The 27777-nt window shown below is 35.8% G+C and overlaps 1 protein-coding gene across 2 annotated transcripts in view; it reads left to right on the top strand.

The window, feature by feature from the left end:
• LOC130671646 (beta-1-syntrophin) overlaps positions 1-27777 on the top strand; it is a 154905-nt gene that overhangs the window by 97459 nt on the left and 29669 nt on the right. For both annotated transcript variants that reach the window (XR_008990547.1, XM_057475683.1), the window contains exon 3: positions 10194-10382. Coding sequence is in view for 1 of the 2 variants with exons in the window: in XM_057475683.1 (XP_057331666.1) it covers positions 10194-10382 (189 nt within the window). In the remaining variant the exon portion in view is untranslated. The remainder of the gene's footprint in view (positions 1-10193; positions 10383-27777) is intronic.

The following is a 27777-nucleotide window of genomic DNA, read 5'->3' as shown; positions in this document are numbered from 1 at the left end:
TTAACTTACACGCCGGTGTATTTGTAAAATGATTCAGCCATTGTCTTGGAAGTTACGTTGCAAGAAATTTAATAGAGAAACGCACTTGGATAGTACATTGCTTGAAAACACTAGTAGCTGCAGTACTATCCTAGAGTGAGAGGTATTCGCGACGGGGGTGGAATTCTGATTGTATCGTATCCAGCCATGATGATCCAATATGTCTGCCATAACGCTTTCTACCCAGAGGTATTACGTGCTCGCTCCTATCCTGCTTTTACCGTCTATCATATACATATCTCTATATAGATGTAGTTCGGATCCTTCCTGGTGTAGCCGCAGCCCGTGCAGGGTTTCTTGTTCCCTGACACCCCAGAACCCAATGCAGGCGCCTAGCTAGCTCACCATTTCACTAGATTACGCCTTACGCCATCAGACTTTCTTGATTGAATACATCAGCATTATTCATCAGAATAAAACCGACATCCGTATTATTATGCTGGTTTTACCTTTCATTTAAATCCATTCCTATTATTGGACACCATCCCAGTGACGATTAAAAAAAAGGATCAATTTTACTTCTTTTGTACCTTTACCATAAAATTACGACCCCTTTTATAACTTCCCTTCTTTTGTCAAAATACTTTTACATATTTTTTGCTCAGTTTTAAACTCAGCCCGTCTTGATAATCTCGCATTTTTAGAGCTTTAAAATTTTACAACCGAGTTAAAAAATCAGAGTCAATATTTTTGGATCCATATCAATATCCCGGTTTGGTTCTACAGCGTCAGGGTCTAGGAAAGGCGATAAAATATGAACTGATACCGGAGGCTGATAGCTGGGGGTTACGGACTGCTGCAAGCTCAAGTTAACTCTAGTCACGTACGCGTGCATCATTTGCCAGAGGTTTCATACTGGCCATAACTCTATCGCCCCTCCTGCATATCCACAGCCTCCGGGCAGTCTTACAGCTCTAAATGTAGCCCCTTTCACTTAACATTTCTTCCATATCATAAATTCAATACCTGCCTGTATTTTTACCCAAATGACACTAAACTATTAATCTTCTTCCCAATCCCACATTATAAACCGTCCGAGCAAACTGTTAAATACAGTGACCGTAAGCGCTTTGCACAGTCGCTCAATTTGCTCTGAATAGAGATTCAAGTCTGCCCGGGTGATCTTCAATAGGCCGAAAGACAGAAAGAAACAAGCCTGCAAATTGGATCCCGTCGACTGATTCCCACACAATAGACTCGAATGATAAAAAAAAACCAGAAATTACAGAAAGTGATGAAGTCTCTGAATAAAATCAGAGCAAATAACAAAAATTCCGGCAAGTAGATCGTGTAGGATAAAGTCAATTGATATATCGCCCAACCTGTGGTGAATCCTAGACCCCTTCACAAATATATGGATACATGCATACATACATACCACAAGCATATCAGAGAGATTCAACTAGAAAAGACCAGCATTAATTCGTAGCGAGAGATATAAATGATCCGGTGGATATGGTCTAGTTGGTAATAAAGCTTTCAGGCTCATTCTCATGTGACATGGATAATGGGAAAAGGATCAGTTGGATCAGCTAAACATACACATATATATATTATATCCATCAGCATGTATATGTATATGTATATGTATGCATCATATATTGGTTGCGATACACAGACGTCGTTCGCGCACGAAAAGCTCGACGTCAAAATGTACGCCCGTCGAATATCAACGTCCACTCATTCTCTCTCTATACTGTAGGGTGAGCTGGTTCTCGTTGGTAGTAGAACACAGCAGAGGAAGGGAAAGGCCTTTAAAAGTCCGAGCACGTTGCGCGTAATAGATACTAGCTGGTGTGGCAGCCGCTTCTCATCCACGTTTTCACTCCTATACCGTTAAAGGGATTATCCTGGTTCGCATATATCCCAATGTAGTCTGTTACTGTTACTGCTGCTGGTGGTACTGGTACTGGTACTGGTACTGGTGGTGGTACTGCTGCTGGTATTTCTGCAGCATCCTGCGTGTGCAATACTCGCGACGGTATTCCGAACTCATCGGGTTCACAAGTGGGCGTAGGATACGCTCGCGGATACTACAAAGCAGCCATTGATCGTTTAACTGCGGCAGTGCACGCTCTTTATCTCACGTGTGGGTGAGAAGGAGATATATCTCACTGTCGAACTAGTTGACTAACTAACTGTCATTGTAATACTTTTTTTAATTGCCAGATGGATCGGAGATTTATCTTCGCTGGATTTCATTTCGTTGGGGATTAATCCGTTTTTTTTAGCTATGGGCAACTACTTTTTGGATTAAGATGCGCTATTTATTTCTCTCGCTCAAATGAGTAATTAAAAAATTCCTAGTAATTTTTATTTAAATTTTTGAGGCTCCGCTTACTCAAAAAGATAAATTTTTTAAAAAATTAAAGAAATTAGTATCTGTAAATTTAAATTATTTTAATTGTTTATTCAAATTTAGAAGTTTTCCAACGTACAAATTTCGGCTTGCGGTCGGTGAATTCATTAGATCGTTACATTTCCATCGAGGAAATTTTTTTAGCGAATATTATTTACCATGACAATGTAAATTATTCGAATACTAAACAATCCAATCAAAAGAAAAACTGCAAACTCCTTTGGCCTTTACCAAAAATAATTAAAAACCAATTTGAATATTTATTTTTAAATTAAAAATATTTAAAAACCCATTTATTCAAAACTCTGCATAACTTTACAAATTGATGTGTACTCAAAAGTTTTCTATTGATACCTTTTTTTTTGTCCAAATAACAAAGAAAAGTTTGAAAAAAAAAAAAAAAATTCTGAAAACTTTATTTTTAACTTTTTACGTTGGTTTTATTTTCGTCTGCAGACGAGGGTTGTTTGTCACGACCTGTTTCCTGTTTCGTTGGGCATCCTAACTTGGTTTATATCCACCGACGCTTCTACACAAGCTTCTTTCTTTCCATGTTCATATACATACACATACTTTTTTATCCACATCTCGTTATTTGACTTCTCTCTCGCTTGCTCACTTTATATTTGGTTCGAGCTCCCAGTAATTCTCATATAACATGCACCCTTTTTTTATTGGAGCTCGGAAAATTTATCAAAGTTATACTCGAGTATAAATATACACTTGTAAAAAAAATTTTCTAATTTTTTCGCGGAAATTTTTTTTTAATTTTATTTTACAGGTAAATATTTTTAAATATTCATGACTTTTTAATTTTACTTTGAATATTTTATTTACCTCCGTAATTATTATTTATGTATGAAAAAAAAGTTATATAACAAACAGCAAAAAAATCGCTCGAGCTGGAGCTAGAGCTGAAGCTGAAGTCATTGGAAAAGGCGGAATAAGATGATGAGTGTATGTGGAGTAGATATGAGTCATATAAAGAAAGCCGATGGTGAATGGATGAGGATAGCGAGCGAGTAAGCAACCGAAAAGAGAAAATACTATACATATATACATGAGAGGGAGGACAGGGAGGGGAAAAGACTCGAGTATAAGAGGGAAAATGGGTTTTCTCAGGAAAGGAAAAGGGCTTAACGCGGTGGATGTGGTTTTCTTACTATTATATATACTACTCAGATAGTTCGACTGGTATGGCGAGCTCGGGCTGAAACTGAAGAGAAAACGGAGGATATTGGTCCCATGACGACCGACGAAAGCGTTCTTGGAATATCATTCTCTTTTATCTAAACTACCCACGTCGAATCTCGGATAACCACTACGGTCACTTCGTGCACGCCGGAAAAATACTGCAACCCGTACTATTTTTATAATCATTTTACCGACCTGGAAATACACTTTATGTTTATTTTAGATTTTTTCTTATAAATGGTTTATGGCCATAGAGCGAGTTTTCTGCAATTATAACGGTAAAGACTAACTGGGATTGAAATTTATACTTCCGGCTTGTTTTCAATTTTATTTTAAACAGAAAATTAATCGACGGAATGAAACACCTGTAAAGGCGCCCGAATGCATCTCATTTCTGAAAAGAGTTTTACTTTTTTTTAGGAAAAGTATTTCTGAAATTTACTTGAAATAAACAAAATTTTTTTTTACTGAAGTTTATTTGGGCATCAAGTAAAAGCTGTAAAGGACAAATTTCTGGGCTATTTTCCCTGCACAGAAAAAAAAGGATTTCTTGGCGCAAAAAATTTTTTCTTGCTCTAAGAAAATTTTTACTTGACCCAAGAAATTTTTTGTATTATAAAGTGAAAACAAAATTTTTCTTGGGGTAAGATAAAATTTTCTCGGAACAAGAAAAAAATTTTTTAGGCGAGAAAAAAATTCTTGAGCCAAGAAAAATTTTTGTCTTCAATTCATAATACAAAATATTTCTTGCGCCAAGAAATTCTTTTTTTCTGTGTAGACTCGGTTCGAAACTCGAAATTTTGCCTCCTTTGAAAATTGAGGATGAAAAAATTCTTGAAAAAAAATAAACGTGGCGGTTAATTAGAAAATTAACAACTCGAAAAAAAAAATAAAAATTTAAATTGAAGGAATAAAATTTTTTTGATCTGTTATAAACAATTTTCAAGAGGAATAAATTTAAGAAATAATAGGGACACACTTGGATTGTAGGTATTAACTCAATTTTACGAGTTTTTTTATCGTAGCAGTAATGGATGGTCGTACCGTGGAATTATTAAAGATAAAACAGTTAAAAATGAAATTTAAAATATATAATTTAAAGTAACCGGTGGTAATGTTAGTGCGGGCAAGAAACTCTTTAAAAAAGACTGAGCGTTTAATTAAACAATTAAAATGTAAATTAAAAGAACCAATTTGTTTATTATTGTGTAATTACGACAGGGTAAAAAAGGAGCGTGAAAAACAAATGGCATTACGAGGGACATTATTCACCGGTTAAAAAGTCTTAACAGCCTTCAACAATCTCGAACGAGTGTGTGCCAGTGGTGTCGGGGGATTCTCGAGGGCGTAGTCTCGCTCTCGGTGCCGAGGGAATCGATACCGCAATTTATCGTTCACCGAGACGCAACCGACAGCAGACCACCGTTGGCTGTTTGTCTCACGAAGGTCCGTATCGTTTGTTTACGCAAAGAACCGAGTAGACCAGATAGAACTATAGATATGCAGTTCCATCGCATCGGTCCTCTCCCCGAAAATAAAAGTACAAATCCGCATGGGAACAAAAGGCAGGCAGGCAGGCGGACAAACAGCCCGCAATCACGTTTCATTTTTTTTATTTTTTACGGAGATGAAAAAAGTTTCATCCATTGAAAGCATTGAGCAGCAGAAATAAATTTATAAACCGTAACATTTTATTGCATTGTTAATTTATTGTGGAAGCAACAGGGGAAATATCCGGGAAATAATAATATTGTTGGACAAAAGGAGGAGTAAGGAGCTTTGGGTTATTGGATTGACAGTGTTGATGGTGGTTTTAATGTAAGAATGGAGTATTAGTGGCACGGTAACGGCACAGAGGGAAGTGGGTCCTCGAAAGCTTTTGAATTGGAATTGTGGACAGGAATCGCGGTGGTAATCGCCGGTAATTTCTCTCGAGAGCTCAAGAAGGAAGAGATGAAGAGAGATAGAATGGCGGCTAGAGGAAGAGAGCGGGCAGAATAATGGGCATCAGACATCAGGGTTTCGAGGGGATGAAAAAAGGTCCGCTAAGCACCCTCTCGTTTACCAAAAATAAAGAATAACAGGCTGAAGAAGTGGCTCGTAGTCGAGTGTATGGAGTCGGCGATGCCTTTGAGCGAGAGAGAAATACCATTTTCGATTGGCTTTTAATTTTATTTTTTTGCTTTCCTGTTCATTTTACTTCCTCTGCAGACATCAGGGCTGAGATAAGACGCTCCCGCCCGATTAAATGCCTCAGTCCTTCCTTTCTCTCTATATACAGGGATAAGCTCTACGTACTTTGGCAAAACGATTTCACCCAAGATTTCGTATCAGGGCTTTTTTTTCTTCTTTTTCTGGAGGGAACACCCTCGCTGGATTAACTTCACCCCAGGGTATTTGTTGAGTGTTTTGATTAAAATTTTCATTTTTTTTGTCTTACGCCAGAATTAGGCTCTATGCTGTAACTTTATTTGATACTAAGCTTATTATGTCTGTTATTTATCATCTGTTATTTCATTTTTAATCTTCAAGCTCTAACTGAATCTCATTTTTACTCAAACTTACACTTTTTCAGTAACATCTGCTCCGACTATTTTATTTATTTATACAACAAATTTTAAATCAACCGATACTTGAATTTAAAAATTTCTCACCAATTTTCTAGCAAAAAAAAATAAAATAAATAAATGGTTCTATTTGTGTAATGGTCTTAGTATTCCGGATTCGGCTTCCGTTCGCTCGAATTTCGTAAAATTAAATAAAGATATGCAGAAGCCATTGAATTTAATGGTTACATTAGTGGGATCAGGGTAACGTTGATCGCACGTCATCAGAAAATTCACGTGTGTACAGACTTCTGGCAATTTTCCAGTGAAATTGTTATCAACCTCGAAATCAACGAATTATCCGCCGCCTCTACCCATATAATATATATAAATATACATTACATATATGTTAAACCATATTACCAATCTAGTATATCATCCGACGCACCACTCTCTGTGAATTTTCTCCTAACCCAAAAGTAATTCTTGTATATAGAAATATCCAGTACACATACGTGTATTTATATGTATATATATATATGTAAGAGGGGGAGAGGATGTTAAAATATTCGGTTGCACATCGAATTCATTTCGCGTGCTCGCTTGGATTATCCGGCATCGGAAATTTCGTTATCGCTCGCGCCGATCGAATCGACAAATTGCCGGTGTGGGACGACGCCAGCGACGCTCACTTCGATCGCAAAATTATCGAAATTCACAGTAACGTCCCTATTTTTTATTTCCGCGAATTATTTATTTATTTTTTCCCCCGTCGATTTTATCAACATTTTCATTCTTCAGTTACTTTGGATACGCGACGTTATTTGCGAATGTCATCCGCAGGCATTAAATTAACGACACGCTCGTCGATTTTCGCGCTACAAAAAAAACGGGCTTCAAAAATTATCAGTTGATTCCCAAGTCTAATTTTTCCAGTCTGTAAATAATTTGAACAAAAATTTGATTTTTTCTCTGGAATAAGACTAGGCATTTTTTAAAATAAAAACAAATTTGCAGCTGATCCGTTAGTCCCAGTCGTCATAGGCTTCAATTAAATGAACATATTTAATAACTAAAGTAAATATAACATCAAACTGAAATTCAAATTGAGGGAGGAATTAATGGTATCGATTTCTAATTCCCTGTAATTATTTAAATAGAATGTTAATTACACAGAGTTTCCATTAACACTCGCTTTTATCCAGTTTAATTACTTAAGCAAATAATAAATTCAAAAATCGAGTTCGATTCATACCAATACGATTTGATAGATTTCTGTAAACAAAGCAAAATAATTAGACAAAATAACCCAGACTGATATATAAATTAAACACTAATAGATTACAAAGTGATAAACATTGGAAATGGTGTATACACGCGGGCAATCGGAGAAAGTGCTATGAGAATATTTGGTCATTTGGGTGAATTAGTCTGACAGAAATACGCGTTCCACAGTACGAATGATGGGTAATCTACAGCCAATTCACAAAATTACATGTAGCCCGCGGTCAATTCAATATAATACCATACACCAAAGCTAAATCAGAAAATAAATATATTAAACAGCTCGTACGTCCGACTATACATTTTCAGATAATACCAATGCGCAATACCAATAGAAAGTTATTGATGCTACGCGGTATCGCTAAAATTTATATCAAAGTGCATAAATACCCGGGATACTTAATATACTTCATATATTATTTCTTCATCCGCCTGATAATATATATCTAGCGACGACAGTACAAGAGTAAATTGAAACAGTCACCGCTTAAGTCGCCAAATACCAAAGAGCGAAACGTTATCAGTGATAATGAGAAGAGTAGAGATGGAAAAATGAATTTGTGGAGTGAGAGACTGTTCGTCTGAGTACACGACAGCTGAGATTTCTCAGTCAATGTGTCCATCTTTTACCCCACCTAAGACGCCATGTTGGAATTGATATTTAAACAGGCAAAGGGACGAGTTGCGAGAGGCGCGATCTCTACAAAGTCATCTCACGGAGTAAAGTCGAACTACCATACATACATAGGGGAGGGTGGGGCAGAGCGGCCCCCCTAAGCCAATTATTATTTTTTGTGGCTTTCAACCATAAGATCACTTTACTTTTGTCCTATTTCGAACAAATTTATGGACATTTTGCCAAAATTCTGAAAAAAATTTTTTTTTTTGTGGGGCAGAGCGGCCCCCCTCTAAAAAGTGATAAAAAAAATTTTTTTTTCGTTTTTTTTTTTTTTTAAATTGTTTTCATCATTAAGAATGTATTTCTTTCTCTTGACAACTATTTTTGGTTTTATATTACTCGAAAAAAATTTTTTAAAGCGTAAAAAATCGTTCACTCTCGATTACCTTAATTACTAATTGTTATTTAATAAAAAAAAAAATCAATTCTATAATTTTACTTTATTTCAAAAATTTATCAACTAAAAAAAAAAAAATTTAATTTTTATAAATTTTTAGTGACCAAATTTGCCTCTTACATAGAGAAACGGCCGAAAAATATGAAAAAATAATTTTTTCGGAAGTTTCGGCTGGTCCATTTTGCCCCAGGTGTTATGCGTAGGGCTAGAAATGTGGAATTATAATAATTTTTTTTTAATTTGACGAGAAAAATATGAAAAAATCACTTTTTCAAAATTTTGGGCTTGTCCATTTGGCCCCAAATGTCATGCGTAGGGGTAAAAATGCGCAAACATATCAAATTTATAGTAATTAGGCGAAAAAAAAAAAATTTTTTTTTTGATCAAAATTTCAGGGGGGCCGCTCTGCCCCACCCTCCCCTATATAAGTGTATGTATGTTATTATAACTAGTGGTAAATTTTGGAATTTAATGGTGATATATACATACACTTGGGCGGCTCTTCATAAAGACCGGCGGAATGTTAAGTAATAAATAATCCCGGCCATAAAAGCTTATCAGCTTATCTTATATAGATATGTATGTAAGTATGTATGTATATATGTGGGTATGTACATATGAAAGCCAAGCCAACGTGTCTCCAACACCCTTAGGAGAGTTCTTTGTCCGAATTTCCTGGCAAAGCAAGCAATGCCCACTTGCTCTCGGTACTCAGTACTCTGGCGTCCAATGTCTAGTCGGAAATACACAACCAGAGGTGAGTTTAATGTACGAGAGTTTTGGTAAATGTTATTTCTACAAGTGTGTTTTGTATAAATATATATACAAGGAAGCATGGATAAGAACGGTTTAAATGTTATTACTAACAGTCGTATTATTTTTAATAATTATTTCAATTAAAGTGTTTCTCTAGTTCATTATAGATCCGCATACAGGAAAGTGTTCTTGCCGTTAAAGCTGGCTATTGATTTTTTTGTCAATTTATGTTCTATAAATATCTAGTATTTATAAATTTAAAATTATTTAAATAAATATCCATAAAATTCACGGCAATAAAAAATTCATGACACCATAGTTTATGTATCTAATTTAAATTCAAGTGTCCCATAATGTTTTTACTCCGGCATGTTTATATTTATTTATACAATTAATGCGCGCGTTCAAATATTTTATACATCCATACATCTGTAGATAAAAAACTAACGACTAAACTCGGTTATATCGCTCACAAACGTCCAGTAAAAATATCCATTTTACGCTCGCGTTTTACGATACGAGAACAATACACGTCGATTTATTTTTAAATTCTCGTAAATACTTTCTTAGATGCGTCTACACTCGACACTTTCTTCGTCCTCCTTCTTCCTTCCTCCGTTGATTGAACACTTAAGTAATAACTGCTCCGTCAATATATATACATCTATATATATCCCAGCTGTCCACCCTAAGTCGTAAAATAGATCATAAATTCAAAACAATTTTCAAACTAATACTCTCGTTTAATCGGTAGTATAAAGACCGATTGCTGTTTGGTCAATGCCATTAACTATTTTAATCTTTGTTACAAAATATATTAACACATTTTATCATCTAGCATTCAGTATTTTATTACCGGCCTCAAAAGTCGTCTATTTGAAATTTTGAAATTCAAATTTTACCGCCGATTTTTCAAATCTGTTTAATTTTTTGTTTCAGTGAAATATCTACGAGAGGTGACGCCGTACTTCAGAAAGGCTTCAATAATTCAAGAAGTCGGCTGGGAACTTCAACGGGGATTTTTGAGTGCGACCCCGCCGCCGCCGAAATCGCCACCGCGAGCGGACACGCGTTATCTTCCTCTGCAGCTCTGCAGACTTACCCGAGCTCATCCATCCGCTGATCCCGGTGAGTTTTAATTCTCTTTCTCTTACACTAACTCTGACTCTAACTCATTTAACCTCCACCTTTACATAACATCTCAAAACTCACCCACCCGTAGCTAAAACAAACCCGCGAGTTTGCGATTTTGAACATTTTACCAGTCGCCCAAATGATTAACCGCTGAAACAAAATTTAATAATGTCCATATTTTTTCTAAATTAGACAATTTAAGGTCGCTAAATCTACCCCAGGTTATATTTAACTCAGACCCCTATCCTTATCCCTATTTATGCAGTAAAGCCTAATGAAGCGAAAAAAAAAATAACAAATTGGTAACTTAAGTAAACTAATCGATTCTAAAATAATCCAAGTTTTATTGCAGCGCTCTTAATTCTTCCGGGCTTAACCTTCTTGTAGTTTATTGTATATTGACTTTTCTCGTCCTTGTAGTTAGTATCTAGTGCAGAGTGTACTGTAGTGGGGTCTAGTGTACGCGAACAAAGAAAAACGTGAGTAGGTAGAAATGAGTCTACAGAAGACTAAGGGACGATGAAGAGGAAGAGGCAGAGGTAGAGGTAGAGGGTTAAGAAAAGCAATCAAAGACGTGCTGTATCTTGTAGTTGTATCTTTGAAACCACCTTTTTAAAAGTCCTCCTGCTATACTGGGTGGTTACTTTCTAGCTCGAATCTCTACTGCTGGTACAGTAAATCGACAGCACGTTTACATAGTGATATTTTTAAAGTAAACATATCCTGGGAGACTTATCGGAGACTCGGTGTAGTGCAGCCCATATGCATTCTGTCTCTTTACGGGTATGAGGTGGGAGTTATCCTGCGATCTTCGAACCGAGATCGGCTGGCTTATATATATTATATATATATGTATGTATAAGTATGTGGACAGGCATGAGTATACAATGCATAGATAGGTGAAGATAATATATATGTTTGTATATGAAAACTTATATCGAGTTTTGTGTGCACAGCAAAAAAACTTATTCTCACCTTCGGTCGAAATTTATCGGAAACCGATTTGCTGAGGACATATTCCAGCAGTTTGATAGTCATAGCCGTATATTCTCTCGCTGGTAATGCCGCTCGATACAAGGGTTAAATTGCTTTTTTTTTATTTTACGTTCTGATGCCGCTGAGAGTTACCGTGTGTTTTATCTCCGCTCTTGGAAATTCTCCAGGACAATATGTCCGTGTTGTTATTTTACAAGTGGTAACGATCAACTTTTTGCATACTTGGCTTATGAAAGTACCGAGAATATTTTGACTTTTGACTTTTATTATTTTTTTTTCAACTGAGTTCTATTCGGGCATTAGAAGGCTGAAATGGTTTTTGTTTTGAAAAACTTTTTATGAAAAAGTGAGCCGCCGTTCTATTGATTTCTGACTATACCAGAAATTAACTTTTGAATTTTAGCGGGACATTAATCGTCGCGTTATCACTTTCAAAGAAACAAAAAGGGGCATAATAAAATTTATTTGTAAAATAATTGCTGGAATAACTAAAAAAGAATCTTGAGATCTTAATTGGAACAGAGAATCTATTAAAGGAAAACTAGGATTGCAATAGCTGACAAAAAATATAACCCCATAAAATATGAGAATCAAAATTAGCATCTAGGAATTACTGACAAAACATACAATCCGTCCAAAAGTAATATAAGGTTAACTAGGTCGTTATCGTTTCTACATGGCTGCAGATCTCTCCCTTTCATCGAGTTCCCTTCCAGCCACCCACACATGATTAACGTACGTAGATAATTACATTTAGCAGTGTGGTTGAATTCACAGTAGTAGCATTTCTATTGTAATTGACATTAGCTCGAGAGCTCCAGAGATGAATCCAATGAACTTTAACCATATGCTTTCATTTGCACCCTAGCCCCCAGAGTTTGATCTGCTTAAACAATTACATTATTGACCGTTGCTATTCCATACATCACGTAATTTACATTTAACATTCGCACTCATTAATTATTCACCCAAAAACCCCAGACTTTTTTTACACCATATATATGTCCGTCCGCTGTTACAAGATTCAATTCAATTACTTCTCTTCATATTCACCCGCACACATATTTATAAATATACATCTCGCGTCACACATGTTAAATACTTACACGCCCTTATGGCACTCGGAATAAGGGCGTAAAAATTTTTTTTTTCACTTACTCATGTAATTTTATTCTAAATGCAAAAAAATTCTGCCAGCCTGATTATTTTAATTAATTTTTTTTTACACCCTTGGGATTCCCAAGTGTCGTAAGGGCGTGAAAAAAATTAGAATTAATAAAAAAAAATGTTTCATATTTTTTAATACTTTCCCACCAAAAAAAACATCGATCTCGGGTGTCAGAAGGGCGCAGTTTTAATATACGCTCTTATCCCGGGTGATGCCTTTCACTAGAACAGCCCTTATGGCATCTGCAACATGAAATATATAAAAAATAAATAACAAACCTCATCTCGTTGATTAAAAAAATAAACACCGTCCGACTGAGTACATAAAAAAAACAAACTGGCCAATCAAGTTTTCTGCGCTAATAAAAAAAAATCCAATAGCAATTACTGCAATTATTGGTGGCATTATAACGGTTTATTATTTTAGTTATACCGATAATTGCTGTTCGTTAAGAATTCAAACTTAATACTTATCTGTGCAGTCTGCAGTATAGAGATAGTGCAGCTGGTTGCTAGTTACGGGTAATTGAACTGACGGTCTTTTTCAGAACAATTTAAACCATCGGATCAATGGCTCAGTCTTGTACTTATTACTTTCTTCGTGTACTTATTGAATTTTTTAATTATACCAAGTACCAGATAAAAAGACTTTCAAAGTTTTTTTTATCTGGATAAAAAAGTAAAAAATAAAACTTGAAATTTTCTTATTTCAGTCTTTATAAATCAACTAATATCCAAAGTATTATATATCATCCTTTGTGTATCCAGGTAAAATAAATTATAAATTAATATTTGCGAAGGTTGTAGAGAAAATGTTCAGCACGGGCCGTGCATTTAAAACTTAGCTCTTTAGTTTCTATTACAAACTACGCTTAACTTTATCCAATAGCTCTTTACCTGCTGGATCCTTCTCTGCTCACCCTGTAGGCCTTTGTTATTTTATACTTTCCCTCAAGGCTCTCCTCGAAACCGCTATTACTATATTGTTTCCTGTTTATTATTATTTATTACATTAATTAGGGGAGACCGGGGTACGCCGGGTACCCAAGAAGAGCAAATAATTTATTACCATTGATTTTAATTATCTACATAATTTTATTTTTCGGAGCAAAATGAAGACCAGATTTTTTTGGCCTTTTTGAAGCGCGAAATTTTGCTCTGAGTAATTTATGTCACTTCGAAATTTATGCACTGTAAAAAATCACAGGGGTAAGTCCAAGTGGTGTAGGTGTTAAAATTATCGGTGTTAAATTTACCCCCGAAAGCGGTGTGAAAACGCCGCCACCGCTCTCTAAAAACGAATTAGTGAAAATCACGTGACAATCACTATTTGGCAGTGAAAAGTCACTTATTTCTAGTGAAAAGTATACTACTGTTTGAATTAGTGAGATACTTTTCACTAGTAAACAGTGAATAGTCACTATTTTCACTGATTCAAATTTAAAAGAGCGGTGTAAATATTTCGTACCAGTGTTAAAATAACGCCGGGACCGGTGTAAATATTCTAGACCGGTGTTAAAATGACGCAGCCGCCGGTGTAGATATTCTTTACCGGTGTTAAAAGATTTTACTTTGTGAATATTTTGACTTACTCGATCACTATACTTGTTAATAAATAATATTCTTTATTAATTTTCATAAAGAACTGACGTTTTTTATGTTTTATAATCTTCAAAGTTAATACTCCAAGCGGACGCAATTTACCCCGCTTTTACACCTGTTTTACTCCGCTTTTACACTGGTTACTCCGCATTAACACCGATTTTACTCCGCTTTTACACCGGTTACCCCGCTTTTAACCCGCCTTTACACCGGTTACTCCGATTTAACACCGATTTTACTCCGCTTTTACACCGGTTATCCCGCTTTTACACCGATTTTACTCCGCTTTTACACCGGTTACCCCGGTTTAACACTGGTATTTTTAACACCGGTGTATTACTACTCCTACACCGGTGTAATTTCATTTTTACACCGGGCGGAGTTAAAACGAGTTCATTTTTAACACCGCTCTTTTTACAGTGTGTTAATCCAGAAATGAATGAAAAATTCTTAAAAAATTTTTTTTTTTGGTGTCTCATTATACCCCATTTAGTAGCACCCCGTCCTCTGATGTATTGATTGCAGTAAATCTTTTATGAAAACTAAATTATCTTTTTTAGGGTTTGTAATTTTATCAGATTGAGTTTAGGGTCAAATTCTTATTCGGAGCTCGAATATTTTTTATTGTGAAAAAATATATATATAAATGTATTATATAAATATTATCGAATAAAGTAAATAAGTCACGTAAAATCTTGGAGATACAAACATGACAGTAGAAAATATCTTCTCGTCTCTGTCTCTGGTATAAAGATTTATATAAAGTCGAAAGCCTTGTTACGTCTGGGACGTGTGGCGCACTCTGAGACGACGTTTCGTCTCAGACAAGTACTTTCAGACAGATGCTATACTATGAAATACCTAGCAATCAAAATAATAAAAAACCAACAACAGTACAGAGTACCGAGTTACCTGGGCAAAAATAAATTACTTAAAAAAATAAACTCCATGTTTTGTAAATCGTGAGTCGAAATTCAAAAATATATATTTCCCGCCCAAACAAATCTCATAATAAATTTAATTTATAAACAAACAATCAGGCTTTCATTGAACTTCCAGCCGAAAAATGTCAACTGGGCTCATTATCAAAAAAATTTACTTATAGATAATAAAATTCCATAATAATTTTATTCACTCAAATGCTGTTTTGTTGTGACAATTAGACTTCTCTAAAATATTTTAAATAATATTATATAGATTCCATTTAATAAAAAAAATTTATTATCAAATCTAACAATAGATACTTTCGGAAATTGAAAATGTATAAAAAAAGCATATTAAAATATATATATATATGATATAAATACAATAATAGCTGACTGGTGATAGAGAGCGATTTAGTAGCAATTTCCCGACGTCCTAGTTCTCGATTTTGAATTGAATTGACAACCGCCACCATCTCTACCTCCACCTGCTCCACCTACACCTCCCCCAACACTGCATTCATACATTAATACATTCATACATCCAACTATCAGCATCTATCCGGCAAAGCGATACCAATACACTTACACACTTACACACTCACACACACACACACATAAACAGTCGCAGAGCAGATATGTAACGCATGTACGCGGATATGAAATGTGGCCAGGAGGATTGGTTATAGCTTATATTATAGTTGGATAGAGAGCTTCAATTAGATTTCAATCGGTTGCCATTGAACATACCGCGTTATGTGTAACATAACAACCTTTGCCGGACTGCCGCGGGCGCTGAAATTATAACAAGATTTAACCGATAAAGCTACGTCATTTCAACGTCGAATAACTCGGGCTCTACATGCGCATACAAATGTTGACTAGACATTTACACTTCATCAGCATACGTTACACATCCATTATATATATTAATAAATTCAGCCATCTCACATTATCATTATCATTATAATTATAATTGTAATCTTCAGTACGGCATTAGCATTTACCCCGATCGCGAGCAATGAAACCTTTCGGGGCAATCGAGACTTTTTCGTTTCGTAGATTTAATTTTTTCGGAGCCCGGGTGAATTCAAGTTTTCCCGGCTCTTAGCTCTCACGACGGTCTCTTAGCGCCATAGTTACTTTGTTATTATTATTTTTTAACTTTTTCCTCCATTATCTTTTCGGGCAATGGATTTTTGCTCCCCAGTTGGCTGGTATTCCACTTACCAGTTTATACTTACTCTGGTCATTTTCACCCGACGGTAACTTTCGATCTTCCGAAACTCGCCGAAACTTTTTTTATTATCCCCAAACCAATCATACTCCACATGCTGTTTAGAGCTCTATTTACTTTCATTATCCCCATGTGCCGTTTTAACGCTCGGGTTATAGTCTTTTGTGTTTTTTTTCGGTCGGTTAAAGCTTCTGATAGTAATGACATTACTACATATATATATAAATATATAGACTTGATAACTTTTTATCAAATAACCGAGACACTGCTGGACTACTAATACAATAAGGAAAAAAAAAATACTACACTGTAAAAAATCACCGGGGTAAGTCCAAGCGGTGTAGGTGTTAAAATTATCGGTGTTAAATTTACCCCTGAAAGCGGTGTTAAAATAACGCCGTCACTGGTGTAAATATTCTGTATCGGTGTTGAAATAACGCCGCCACCGGTGTAAATATTCTTTAACGGTGTTAAAATATTTTACTTTGTAAATATTTTTACTTACTCGATCACTATACTTGTTAAAAAATGATATTTTTTATTAATTTTCATAAAGAACAGATATTTTTTGTGTTTTATAATCTTTAAACTTAATACTCCAAGCGGACGCAATTTACCCCGGTTTTACTCCGCTTTTACACCAGTTACTCCGCTTTTACACCGGTTACACCGATGTTACTCCGTTTTTACACCAGTTACTCCGCTTTTACACCGGTTACCCCGCTTTTACACCGATGTTACTCCGTTTTTACACCGGTTACTCCGCTTTTACACCGATATTACTCCGTTTTTACACCAGTTACTCCGCCTTGACACCGGTTACCCCGCTTTTACACCGATATTACTCCGTTTTTACACCAGTTACTCCGCCTTGACACCGGTTACCCCGCTTTTACACCGATATTACTCCGTTTTTACACCAGTTACTCCGCTTTTACACCAGTTTTACTCCGCTTTAACACCGGTATTTTTAACACCGGTGTATTATTACTCCTCCTACACCAGTGTAATTTCATTTTTACACCAGGCGGAGTTAAAACGAGTCCATTTTTAACACCGCTCTTTTTGCAGTGTAATAATGATAACTTTCTTCGTAAACATTTCTAAATTTATGCCAACTTAAATAATCGATTTAAAATTCAAAAGCCAAAAGTTTTATTGAAAACGGGCGCCATCTTGTGAGTGTTCCATTACGAACACAAAAAATTAAGACATAAAAGAGTAATCTAAATTAAGAATGTTGAAATAATTATCGAGTTTTAAAGTTTTAAAAGTTGAGGAGCAACAAAGTAAAGCCTGAAACTAAAAATGGGGTTTGCTTCCATCGTCTCGCAGGAAATGATTTTTCCTTCCTGGTTCTCTACAATCCGTAATTCTGACGCAGAGATCGTTTGTAAGCGTCGACACGCCGGAGAAAGAGTACCACCGAACAAGAGTACAATCTACGAATGGCCTGGGTGACAGCTCGGAAGAAATGGTTCCCGGCAACCTCAAGGACTACCACCAGCAGTTCCTTCAGCACTAAGAGTGCTTGTGTAAGGAACAAAAATGGCACGTCTAGAAGAAAAAGCCTCGTAGAAAAATAAAGCTGAAGATAAAGCAAGAAAGGCATACACTATCCGGTCTGTTGTATGCCTGAGCTAACGTTGACTCGTGTCTGATGCACTGTGCTCTTTACTACTGTTTCCACTGTTCCATACACCAGATGATGAAGTGTATACAGCTGTAGGAGGTAGGGGGTGGGGGGAGAGATGGAGGTAATGCACATGAGGAGAGTATGAAAGTCGGGTAGAGATGTAAGAGAAAAGAATGACAGTGACGAGGTATGGTGTTGAAATGTTCACAATTGCCAATTCCCGTAGCACATCGCTGAATCAACGTGGCGTTGATTTCTTTGATATCTCGAGTTATTGTTGGATGTTATTGCCTGTGGAAATATTGCAGAATATAGTTTAAAATATATACTACTCTACAGACGCCATTGGATATGTGTACTAGTCTACTAGCTGTTAGTTGTAGCTGTAGTTGAAGTTGTAGTTGTAGAGTATCCGTCAGAGTTTTGTATCGAACGGAAAACGGATTACTGGGTCGACGTCCACGTACTGACGGAAAAAATGTGCCCGACAAATCACATAAATCACGATTCAATATTTTCAAATTTTTAGTTATTTCCCGCCGGCTGTATCTGGGCTCTTCTAAGCTCAAATATTTATTTGTAATTTTGGATTTTAAAAATTTAAAAAAGCCAAAAAAAAAAAGATGAATTTTAACTGCCATGAAAAATACTTTTTTTGAAAAATTCGAGTGGCTTCAAAAAAATTAATAATAAAATCTAACAAGTCTGGTAATTCATGTGTAAATTCAAGTGAGAAGTATGACTTGCACTAGAATTTGAAAATAAAAGCTCGAAAAAGAAAAAAAAAATTAAATGAAAAATTTTGTTGTTGCCTCGTTTTGCTCAGGTCTTTTTTATTTCATTGGGTTCTTCTAACTTGTTTGTTGCTGATAGTCTATATGAACAATAAAGGAGTAGACGGAGATGAAGAGGGAAAGAGTACCCGAATTTACTTATGACGCTCTATTTTGGGATGCGTGATATATGAATATTGTTATTAAAAAAGCCTTTGAAGATTTAGTGGACGGTGAATAATAAATGACGAGACAATAGCGGCGGGATATGATGCTGAAAGACGGCACACACGAGACGACATACACGTAATTTGATGCCGTTGGAAAAGGATGATGACCCATTGTTTGACGTCACTGGAGAGAATTTCTTTGCCGCTGTGTACATCTTGTCTGTGAGAAAACACGTACAAGATTCAACAGCAGCTGCGTGCTCTAGCTGCTGCTACGGCGGGTGTATCAAGTTTAATAACCATTCAAGTTTCTGCTTTACGCCCGTTGAGTAGTCCTTTTGTTAGCTAACCAACGCTTCTATTTTTTTTATTTTTCCTCGACAAAAGAGTTTGTGTGTCGCTGGAAATTTATATAATCCTAATTTTCTCTTGGATTCTTCTCTCAGTTTTCTTACAGAAAATTATATTTTTCAGAGTTGCTTGGTTGAAATTTACGAGTTTATTGGCTCCCAATGGTTCTTGATAAGAGCTTCAATAAAAGCGACATACCCGTTGGAACCCAACCGTGTTTATTTTTCCCCCAATGGTTGGTTAGTTTCCAATACAAACTTCAATTGATCTTCAAAAATTTTTTTTTCCAAATTCTAGCCAAAAGTCAGACTAAAATTCGAGGGTAGATAAAGTTCTCCACATCATTTTTTTATATTTCAATTTTTTTAAAGAACTAAATTTTATTTTTCATGAAAACTCAGTATTTTTTTTTTTTTCCAACAAAATCCTTCTCTACAGTCGAGTGATTTCGTTGAAACATAACATCTGATGTAATATTAAAAGCAAATGATACAAAAGCCCAGAAAACAAGTGAGATAAATTTACGTGGTTTCAGAGTTGGACTGATTTTAATTTCCCTACATCCGTATAAGTCCTCAGCACCATAATTCGAATTGTCCGTCCAACAGCTAACTAGTTGGAGTATAAGGTCGTACTGAGTTTTAGTGGGTACATACTATATATATATATATATATACGTGAATGTATGTTGGTTGTTATATATTTTAACTCGACAAAAGAACAAGTGGGATAACGTAGCGCGTGTAAGAGCGAAATAACGAAATGCCATATAACGACAGAGGCTTCCGCAAATTTCCAGAATCATCAAAAGGAATTAGCGTATAACAAGGGACGTACCAGTGTGCTTCCGGAGATATTAAAGCAGCTCTCAACGCATTTTACTCGAGCCACTCGCGCCATTCGCTCTCTCACCGACTCAAGGCTCCCTTCAACTCTATTTCTGTTTTGCCTCCTTCTATCTACACTCTCAGCTACTACATAATAACGAGGTTAAAAACAAAATCTGTCGTATGTAGCCGACGTAGTTACTACTATTTGAGGTTTGATAATTGAAGACTCTCAGTTTATCCGTCACTCTAAAACTCCCATTATCTAAACTTAACTTTTGATATACAGACAATAATTATGCTCTCTGACATTTGAAATTACACAAATACGTTTTCTCTTTGTGTTCGCTTCCACCGCATAAGGATTATAACTCATATAAAACTTTAATAATTATATTTTGTTGCTAATTTTATACCACTTGTCATTAATTTCATTTTAAACTCATTTTATTCATTTCCTCACAAGTCCATGGAATTTAGTACCGAAATTTGTCAATTTAAAATAATAAACATAATTTTGAATGTTTTAAAAAAATCGATACTTTGAGTGTGTCCGTAATAGAATACTTTCAAAATTTTTCTTATAATTTAAATTCAAAATTTCGGAATTTTAGAATCTTGTGAAATTTTTTATCACGAATTTACGATAATTTATATGGTCAAAAAGTTCAATGAAATTCTGGAAAATTCATTGAAAAATTAGGATATTTTACTGAATTTTATAGTCGCACCTAAAATTCTTGCTTGCGAACAATAGTTTGCATACAACCATTCGTAATCTATTAATAACAAATTTTGACAATACATAAATTTAGGTCACTAATTACAGATAATATTAAAACAGAAATTCCCGTTGATCAGACAAATAAAATCATTGATCCAATAATTTAATTAATAAATCCTAAAACCAGTATTTGAAAATCCCCATAACCAAATTGACCCTACAACAAAACTAGAAAAAAATGTTTTAACATCAGCGATTTACAATTTTCTGTTGAATTAATCGCGCAAAGTGTCGTAATATTGAGTTCCTAATAGATGCTGCGTGACGTTGGAGATTTACACCGCAAAGTATTCCGCAAACGGGAAACAGGCATTATTATAGTACGTTGGAACTAGGACACAATCGTACGCTCCAATAGGTTTCGCATTCATCCACATGCATTCCATTGGTTTTGCGTTTCACGGAAAATTCACTCGTACCATTATATTCTGCATCCATATTCCTCTCCTCCGTCACCACCCGGCCATCCCCGGCCCTCCCACTTCAACCCTCACTCCGCAGATTCCTCTTGTATTCGTGACGCAAGTGTACACCTACTTTCCGCAGGATTCACTCGCATTTATGTGACGCTTGCAAGCGTAAATATACAATTGTCCAGGGGATGTGTATGAGCTATAGCACAAGTATATACTTGGTTAGGCAGTTGATGCATACAAATATATATATATATATATATATAGAAAGAGAGAGAGATAAAGGGACTGGGTCGAAGCAGAGGAAAGTTTAAAGGGTAGACAAAGTGAGAAAGAGATAAAACGAGAGAGAGAAAATGAATTTATACGTGAATACGGAGTCAATTCAATCAATTGGCCTCCACTGTACCTGCTGTACTGCAAACCTATTTGCATTTACTGTCCGCTGGGCTACGGCCCTGCTCATCGCAATCCGCCCAACCAAACGGAAATTAATGTGTTAGACTTGTAATTGCTAATTAAAAACGTTATATGTCTACAGACAACATTTTATCTGCCAGCTGCCTTTTTTTTCTATACATATATATGTATATTTCCATTCATTGTTACATTGTTATTATTACTTTCACGCTTTATAAAGGGTATTACGTAAAAGTATTTGTAACCGTGAAATTTTTTATTTCGCGACTAAATTTAATGAAAAATTGTACTGCTTCTTTTTATGATCCGTTGAGCTCTCGTGAATGGAAACGTAAATTTGAAATTGTGATTTAAATGTTATTATTATTTTTGAATTATTTCATTGAAGTGATAATTCGGAAAATGATGAAAAGAAGGTAAATTAAAAATTGTAAATGAGTATATGAAACAATAGTCTAGACTTTCTGGTGGGTTTATTATTGAGGTTCATTTCGAAAATCGTAATTTCAGATAGATATATATTTTCTGTAGTTCAGTATTGTCTGAGTGTGGGTGTATCGGGAAATTGATGTCTCGCTGGAATTTTTCTCTATATTTTGTCTCTTTTGTTCGACAAGCTACATATATATATATCTCAAAGTGATATATATAGTGACGTAAGTACGGCCGACGCGGATATTCTCTCTGCGATTCACTTCCGGTATTTCGAAACAGGAACGACGATGAGGAAGACCACGTAATCGGATCGGAAAGTAGTTTCAAGTTGTATATATATATATATCTATACATACATACATACAGAAATAGAAAATACAAAAGCCAATAACTTGTGGCCTTCGAAAACGATCTCGAGGTCGATTGCGTCTTAGCGATTTGATCCGATGACTTTTCTCATCACTTTTAAAATGACTCGGTCGCGGAATTTTTTATCAGTTCATTTTCTTTAAGCTCAAAATAATTTTTTTTTCTCCACTGAATTGACAACGAATTGAAAAAGTCTCCATAAAATATTATTAAAATATGTATTACAAGCGCTCTGGTGGTTTTATTGTTTAGGAGATATGTTTTGTTCTATATCATCGGTTGTTCCGGAAAAGTGAATCGCAAACCCAGCCGACATGCTCAGCCTATTTCGAAACGATCTTTCGCCCCGGGCTCTGGCTTCATCACGAAACGGATTGAAATCATCGAGGCGTGCGCTACTCGAACAAACGCACACGTACCTACAAATAACTTGAAACTGGATGAATTCATTCTCTACACCTCCATCTATGCTTCAACACAGATCTGCATTCACCTACACCTACACCACCGCTTGTATGTCTATATATACTTGTATATGCGCGTCTGTATACAACTCAATAAAGAGGTGTGAGCGGGTAAAAGCACGGAAGAGAGAGAAAAGAGAATGAGATTGGTGGTGTGAATGAAAATATGAAGCGGGTTGGACCCGTGGCCCGGAGAAAATTGCGCTTGTTCTCTTTCTCTCTTGCACTCCCGTCGGCTCTCGAAATCACTCGAAAATGCAAAACACTCGACCGAGAGGAAATCGAGACTCCACAAAGCGAGAAAGAGAATTTACCAAAAAATAAAAAAAAATAAAAAAGATTTTTTTTTAAACTTTCGGTGGAACCACGCGCGAGTCTCAACCGAATAGTCAAAGCTTTAGTTACTTTTAAAATTCATCAACTCTTTCTCTCTCTCCCAGCTCCTCTCTACATTTTTATAACTAAACTCTGAAAAAAATTAATAAAAAAAAAAATAATCAACAACTTCGTTATAAAAATATTGAAGGTATAGAGAGAAAGTTTCATAAAGCTTTTGGGATTTGATGGATGCGGGTACATATGAAAAATTAAATGTGCTTTGAAAATAAAATTTTTTTATTTTCTTCTTACATTATGGTTTTATTGTTATTATTTTAATTCACTTTTTACTTGGTCATAAAAGTAAAGCCGGACATGTGCATGATGAAAGAGCCGTTCGATCCGGGCGAGTCTCGTGCTACAGCTCGTTCAATTCTCGACCGAGTTAATTTGTCCCGGGCAAGAGGCCGAATGCCGAGATCCGTCAGACGTAGCCGTTCTTCTCTGTACGCCCGGCAAAACTTGTGCTCCATCACTTGCCCGTTCGACTCCGTCAGCGTCACCTTCTGTCTCTCCAACTAGACGATAAACTTTTAATCTCCCCTAAATCGCTTGTCTTCGTTAATCAATGGTCAATCATTACCTTCTTCAATCAATGCTTTCTCTTCCTTTCGGTCCTCATTCATTTACTTTTTTTTTCTCTTGATCTCCTTTCCCATAAACAACTTTCCGACTTTTTACTTTTTTTTTCTCTATACTAATTCGCGGTTTCAGTCCCTGATAATTTCGCTGTCACACTCCTGTGCTCTCTGTACGAGACATTTATAACAAACAAACCTAAAAAAATTGTATTTCCCTAGTCGTATTGTAAAGAGCGAAATTAGGAGCAATTCCACGTCAAAAAAAGTCAACTGATTCATATACTGTAAAAAGAGCGGTGTTAAAAACGGACTCGTTTTAACTCCGCCCGGTGTTAAAATAAAATTACACCGGTGTAGGAGGAGTAATACACCAGTGTTAAAAATACCGGTGTTAAAGCGGGGTAACCGGAGTAAAAGCGGAGTAATACCGGTGTAAAAGCAGTGAACCGGTGTAAAAGCGGAGTAACTGGTGTAAAAGCGGAGTAACTGGTGTAAAAGCGGAGTAAAACCGGGGTAAATTGCGTCCGCTTGGAGTATTAAGTTTAAAGATTATAAAACATAAAAAATATTAGTTATTTATGAAAATTAATAAAAAATATCGTTAATAACAAGTATAGCGATCGAGTAAGTAAAAATATTCACACAGTAAAATATTTTAACACCGGTAAAGAATATCTACACCGGCGGCGGCGTTATTTTAACACCGGTCTAGAATATTTACACCGGCGGCGGCGTTATTTTAACACCGAGGAATTTTTTTTAACACCGGTACAGAATATTTACACCGGCGGCAGCGTTATTTTCACACCACTTTCGGGGGTAAATTTAACACCGATATTTTTAACACCTACACCGCTTGGACTCACCCCGGTGATTTTTTACAGTGTAAATAAAAAATGAATAGTCGAATTACTGTAGACAAGCAAGATGTTGTTGATACCCGAGTTACAATCAACAATTAATAGGATAGACATGAAAGACATAAGGACTATAGATCCCTGGTACAATATATATGTATATAAAAGACATAACAATAGGGCCTAGTAGTCGTGTCGTGGTGTGTTTATGCAAATGTCTATGCGGCATCGTGGGACACCCAGTGGCAGTATCCAAATGTCTGGTAGGTCATGTTTGGGCCGCGATAACGCTTGCAAATCGCATTACATTTAGGTCCTCAGGGGCCTTGAGGCTGCCGAGCTGAGCCATCAGCAAAGAGCGTACCGACGTACCAACGTGCTGAGGTACACCAGCGCGAGACACATCACGGTCCGACAGAACAGATCCATACATGCATAGGATGTATAATAGTTATATATTAAAGCTACAGTGGTATATATAATAGATGAGGATAAGGGATCAAGCATTGCAAAGCTGCCAGCATCCACACACTAAAGTGCTTACCGCAAACTTAATGTGACACGGATAGAAGCTCAGGAGATCATCACGGGGTTCCATAGTCACTCATCATGTCACGCTCTCGAAAACTTGAATCTTTATTCTGACACCTGATATATCCTCTTACATCTGGATCTCCCCTGGCCCTGCACTCCTCGTCATCCTCTCTTCCCACTCCTCCGTCTTCCGTAACCTCATCATCCTTTTCTAAACATAAACCCAAAAGCCTTTCGCTGATGTCTCAAATAATCACCTCTGATGTTAACACGGATTTGTAGTTGTTGACGTGACGTTCGCAAAGATACATCAAGACTAAATCCACCAAAGTAGATTAGACTTGGTTGCTACAGAGTCTGCACTCTGCATGGCCTGAAAGAATTTAAATTTACTCAAAAATAAGCTTCGTCATGTATATTTACTATACAAACATTTTTTTATTTTCACCTGCTTTGATAATAAAAATGTTTTGATGTTAGAGCACATATTCACGAGAGTGCATAAAGCAAATGACTTGGCGGTAGATTTTATTTTCTTGTTTTTTTTAAACCCGGTTAAATAGTGAAGAGTGTGGGAACGTAACACTAACGAGCGACGAACGGACGTGTGCAGTCGCAGATGATTTGCTCGTTGGAAAGACTAGAAAGATGGAATGAGAAAAGATAGCAGTTCATTCTCTCTTCTTCATCAGCTTCTTCTGCTCCTGATCCTGCTTGTTTTAGTCGAGTTTCCCGTGTGCCAGAGGATTACTTTTATACGTCCATTAGTCGTGAGAAACCGCAAAAACTTGTCTGACTTAATGGGCTATTCTACTTATTACTATTTAATTTTACTTGTTTGCTAACATTTATAATCTATTGTCATTTTGTCCTTTACCTTCGCTTAGCGAAGCTTCCTCTTATTTTTTATTTAAAGGGTAATTATGCTCACTTACTTCTATTTCTCTGTCAAATCGATCGCTAAAATTTTTTTTAAAATCAAAGATACAAATTGACATTTAGTCTTAAAATTCGTCCTGTTTTTTTCAACTTTTCTTTTATCAATACGACGAAGGGAAGTTTCAAATTTTTCTTTCAAAAATAGGTCGAGCCAAAAATTGTTTTTTAACTTTTATTGAAAAAAAAAAAAAATCCAGTTGTGGTATAGAAATTTTTATTACTTTGCTCTATTTTTCTGTGTTCTAAAATATGTTATGACAAAAAAGAAGGGGTGGGTAAAAAATTAATATCTACATTACAAAAATTTCAACATCCAGAAATAAATTCTATTCTTCTGCAGATAATGAATTTTTTATTGATCAATCACGAATATGACTCGTTTCTCAGTCGAATTTATCACTAATATTTTATTTCATTCTACTCGCGTGAGCTATTAAGACTCTGCCAGACTCTACCGCTAGCGAATTATTAATTTCCAAATTTCCAAAAATGAAATATACTTTCAATAAAATCAATTACTGCCAATTATTAAAACTTTCCTACGTTCTTTTATACTGAAAAGTCAATATTCCATACCGAAAATTATTTCTAGACCTTGAAATGATTCAACGTCAGTTAAAAATTAAAAAAAAAATTGTACTGAAATACTTATTAACTATCAAAAAAAAAACTATCGGATTAAATGCTCCCATTATAAAAATACTTATGGTAGCTTTTGAAGCGAAATTAAAATCTCCTTGAAAAAACTAAATCTCCATGCTCGGGATTATTATATTTTTGAAAATAACTAAATTAATGAAATATTTTTTCCGTATGTCAAACATTTTTCCGTAGGAAAATCCGACGTAAAATAAATATATATTTTAATCGGCGTTGCATCTACCAGATTATAAGATTTATTCATAATTTTTTTTGTTATCCAACAAAAAGCTAAACCCGTGAGATTTCACTCAATCTCTTTCTAAAATAAAAATCTCTCGGATTTACTCATGATTTTACCAACATACTTTACGTTTTATATTTTCGAAAAAGCATTCAACTAAAAGATTAGCGGTACAGCAAAGTGAGCTGCCGGCAAATAATAAAACAAAACCAGAATAAAATAAAGTAGCGCAGATACCGAGGCAGGGTGAGGGCTGGGGAGAAGTGGGAGTATTTTTTGGTTTTCATATAAAAGTTGGTAAAAGGGTCACGTCGTAACTTCTTAAGAAGTAAAAAGGTTTGTGGTTACAGAACCTCCGCAGCTTTTCAGTCTGTCTCTGCTGTATAGAAAGCTGCTTATACGGTTTCTAAGTTTGCTTCTCCTCTATTGGATAGCTATCGTTAGCTCCTTTGCTCGTACGCTTCCTACATACATCTGCGGCGACGTTTTCGTTGGTTACCTTCAATTGTCCCGAGGTAAACCCACGATATTTCCAATTCAAACAAGATTTCTACCCATGTTTCCGAAATATCCTGTATCAATGGGTGTCTCGACAACCCTCGGACATGATCGTAAATCCCCGAAGCTTATTATGCCATAGCTGTAATACC

The sequence above is a fragment of the Microplitis mediator genome, chromosome 7 (genome assembly GCF_029852145.1).
Source record: "Microplitis mediator isolate UGA2020A chromosome 7, iyMicMedi2.1, whole genome shotgun sequence".
Lineage (NCBI taxonomy): Eukaryota > Metazoa > Arthropoda > Insecta > Hymenoptera > Braconidae > Microplitis > Microplitis mediator.
Note: the sequence above shows the minus strand (reverse complement) of the source record. Positions and strands in the feature narration are given on the sequence as shown.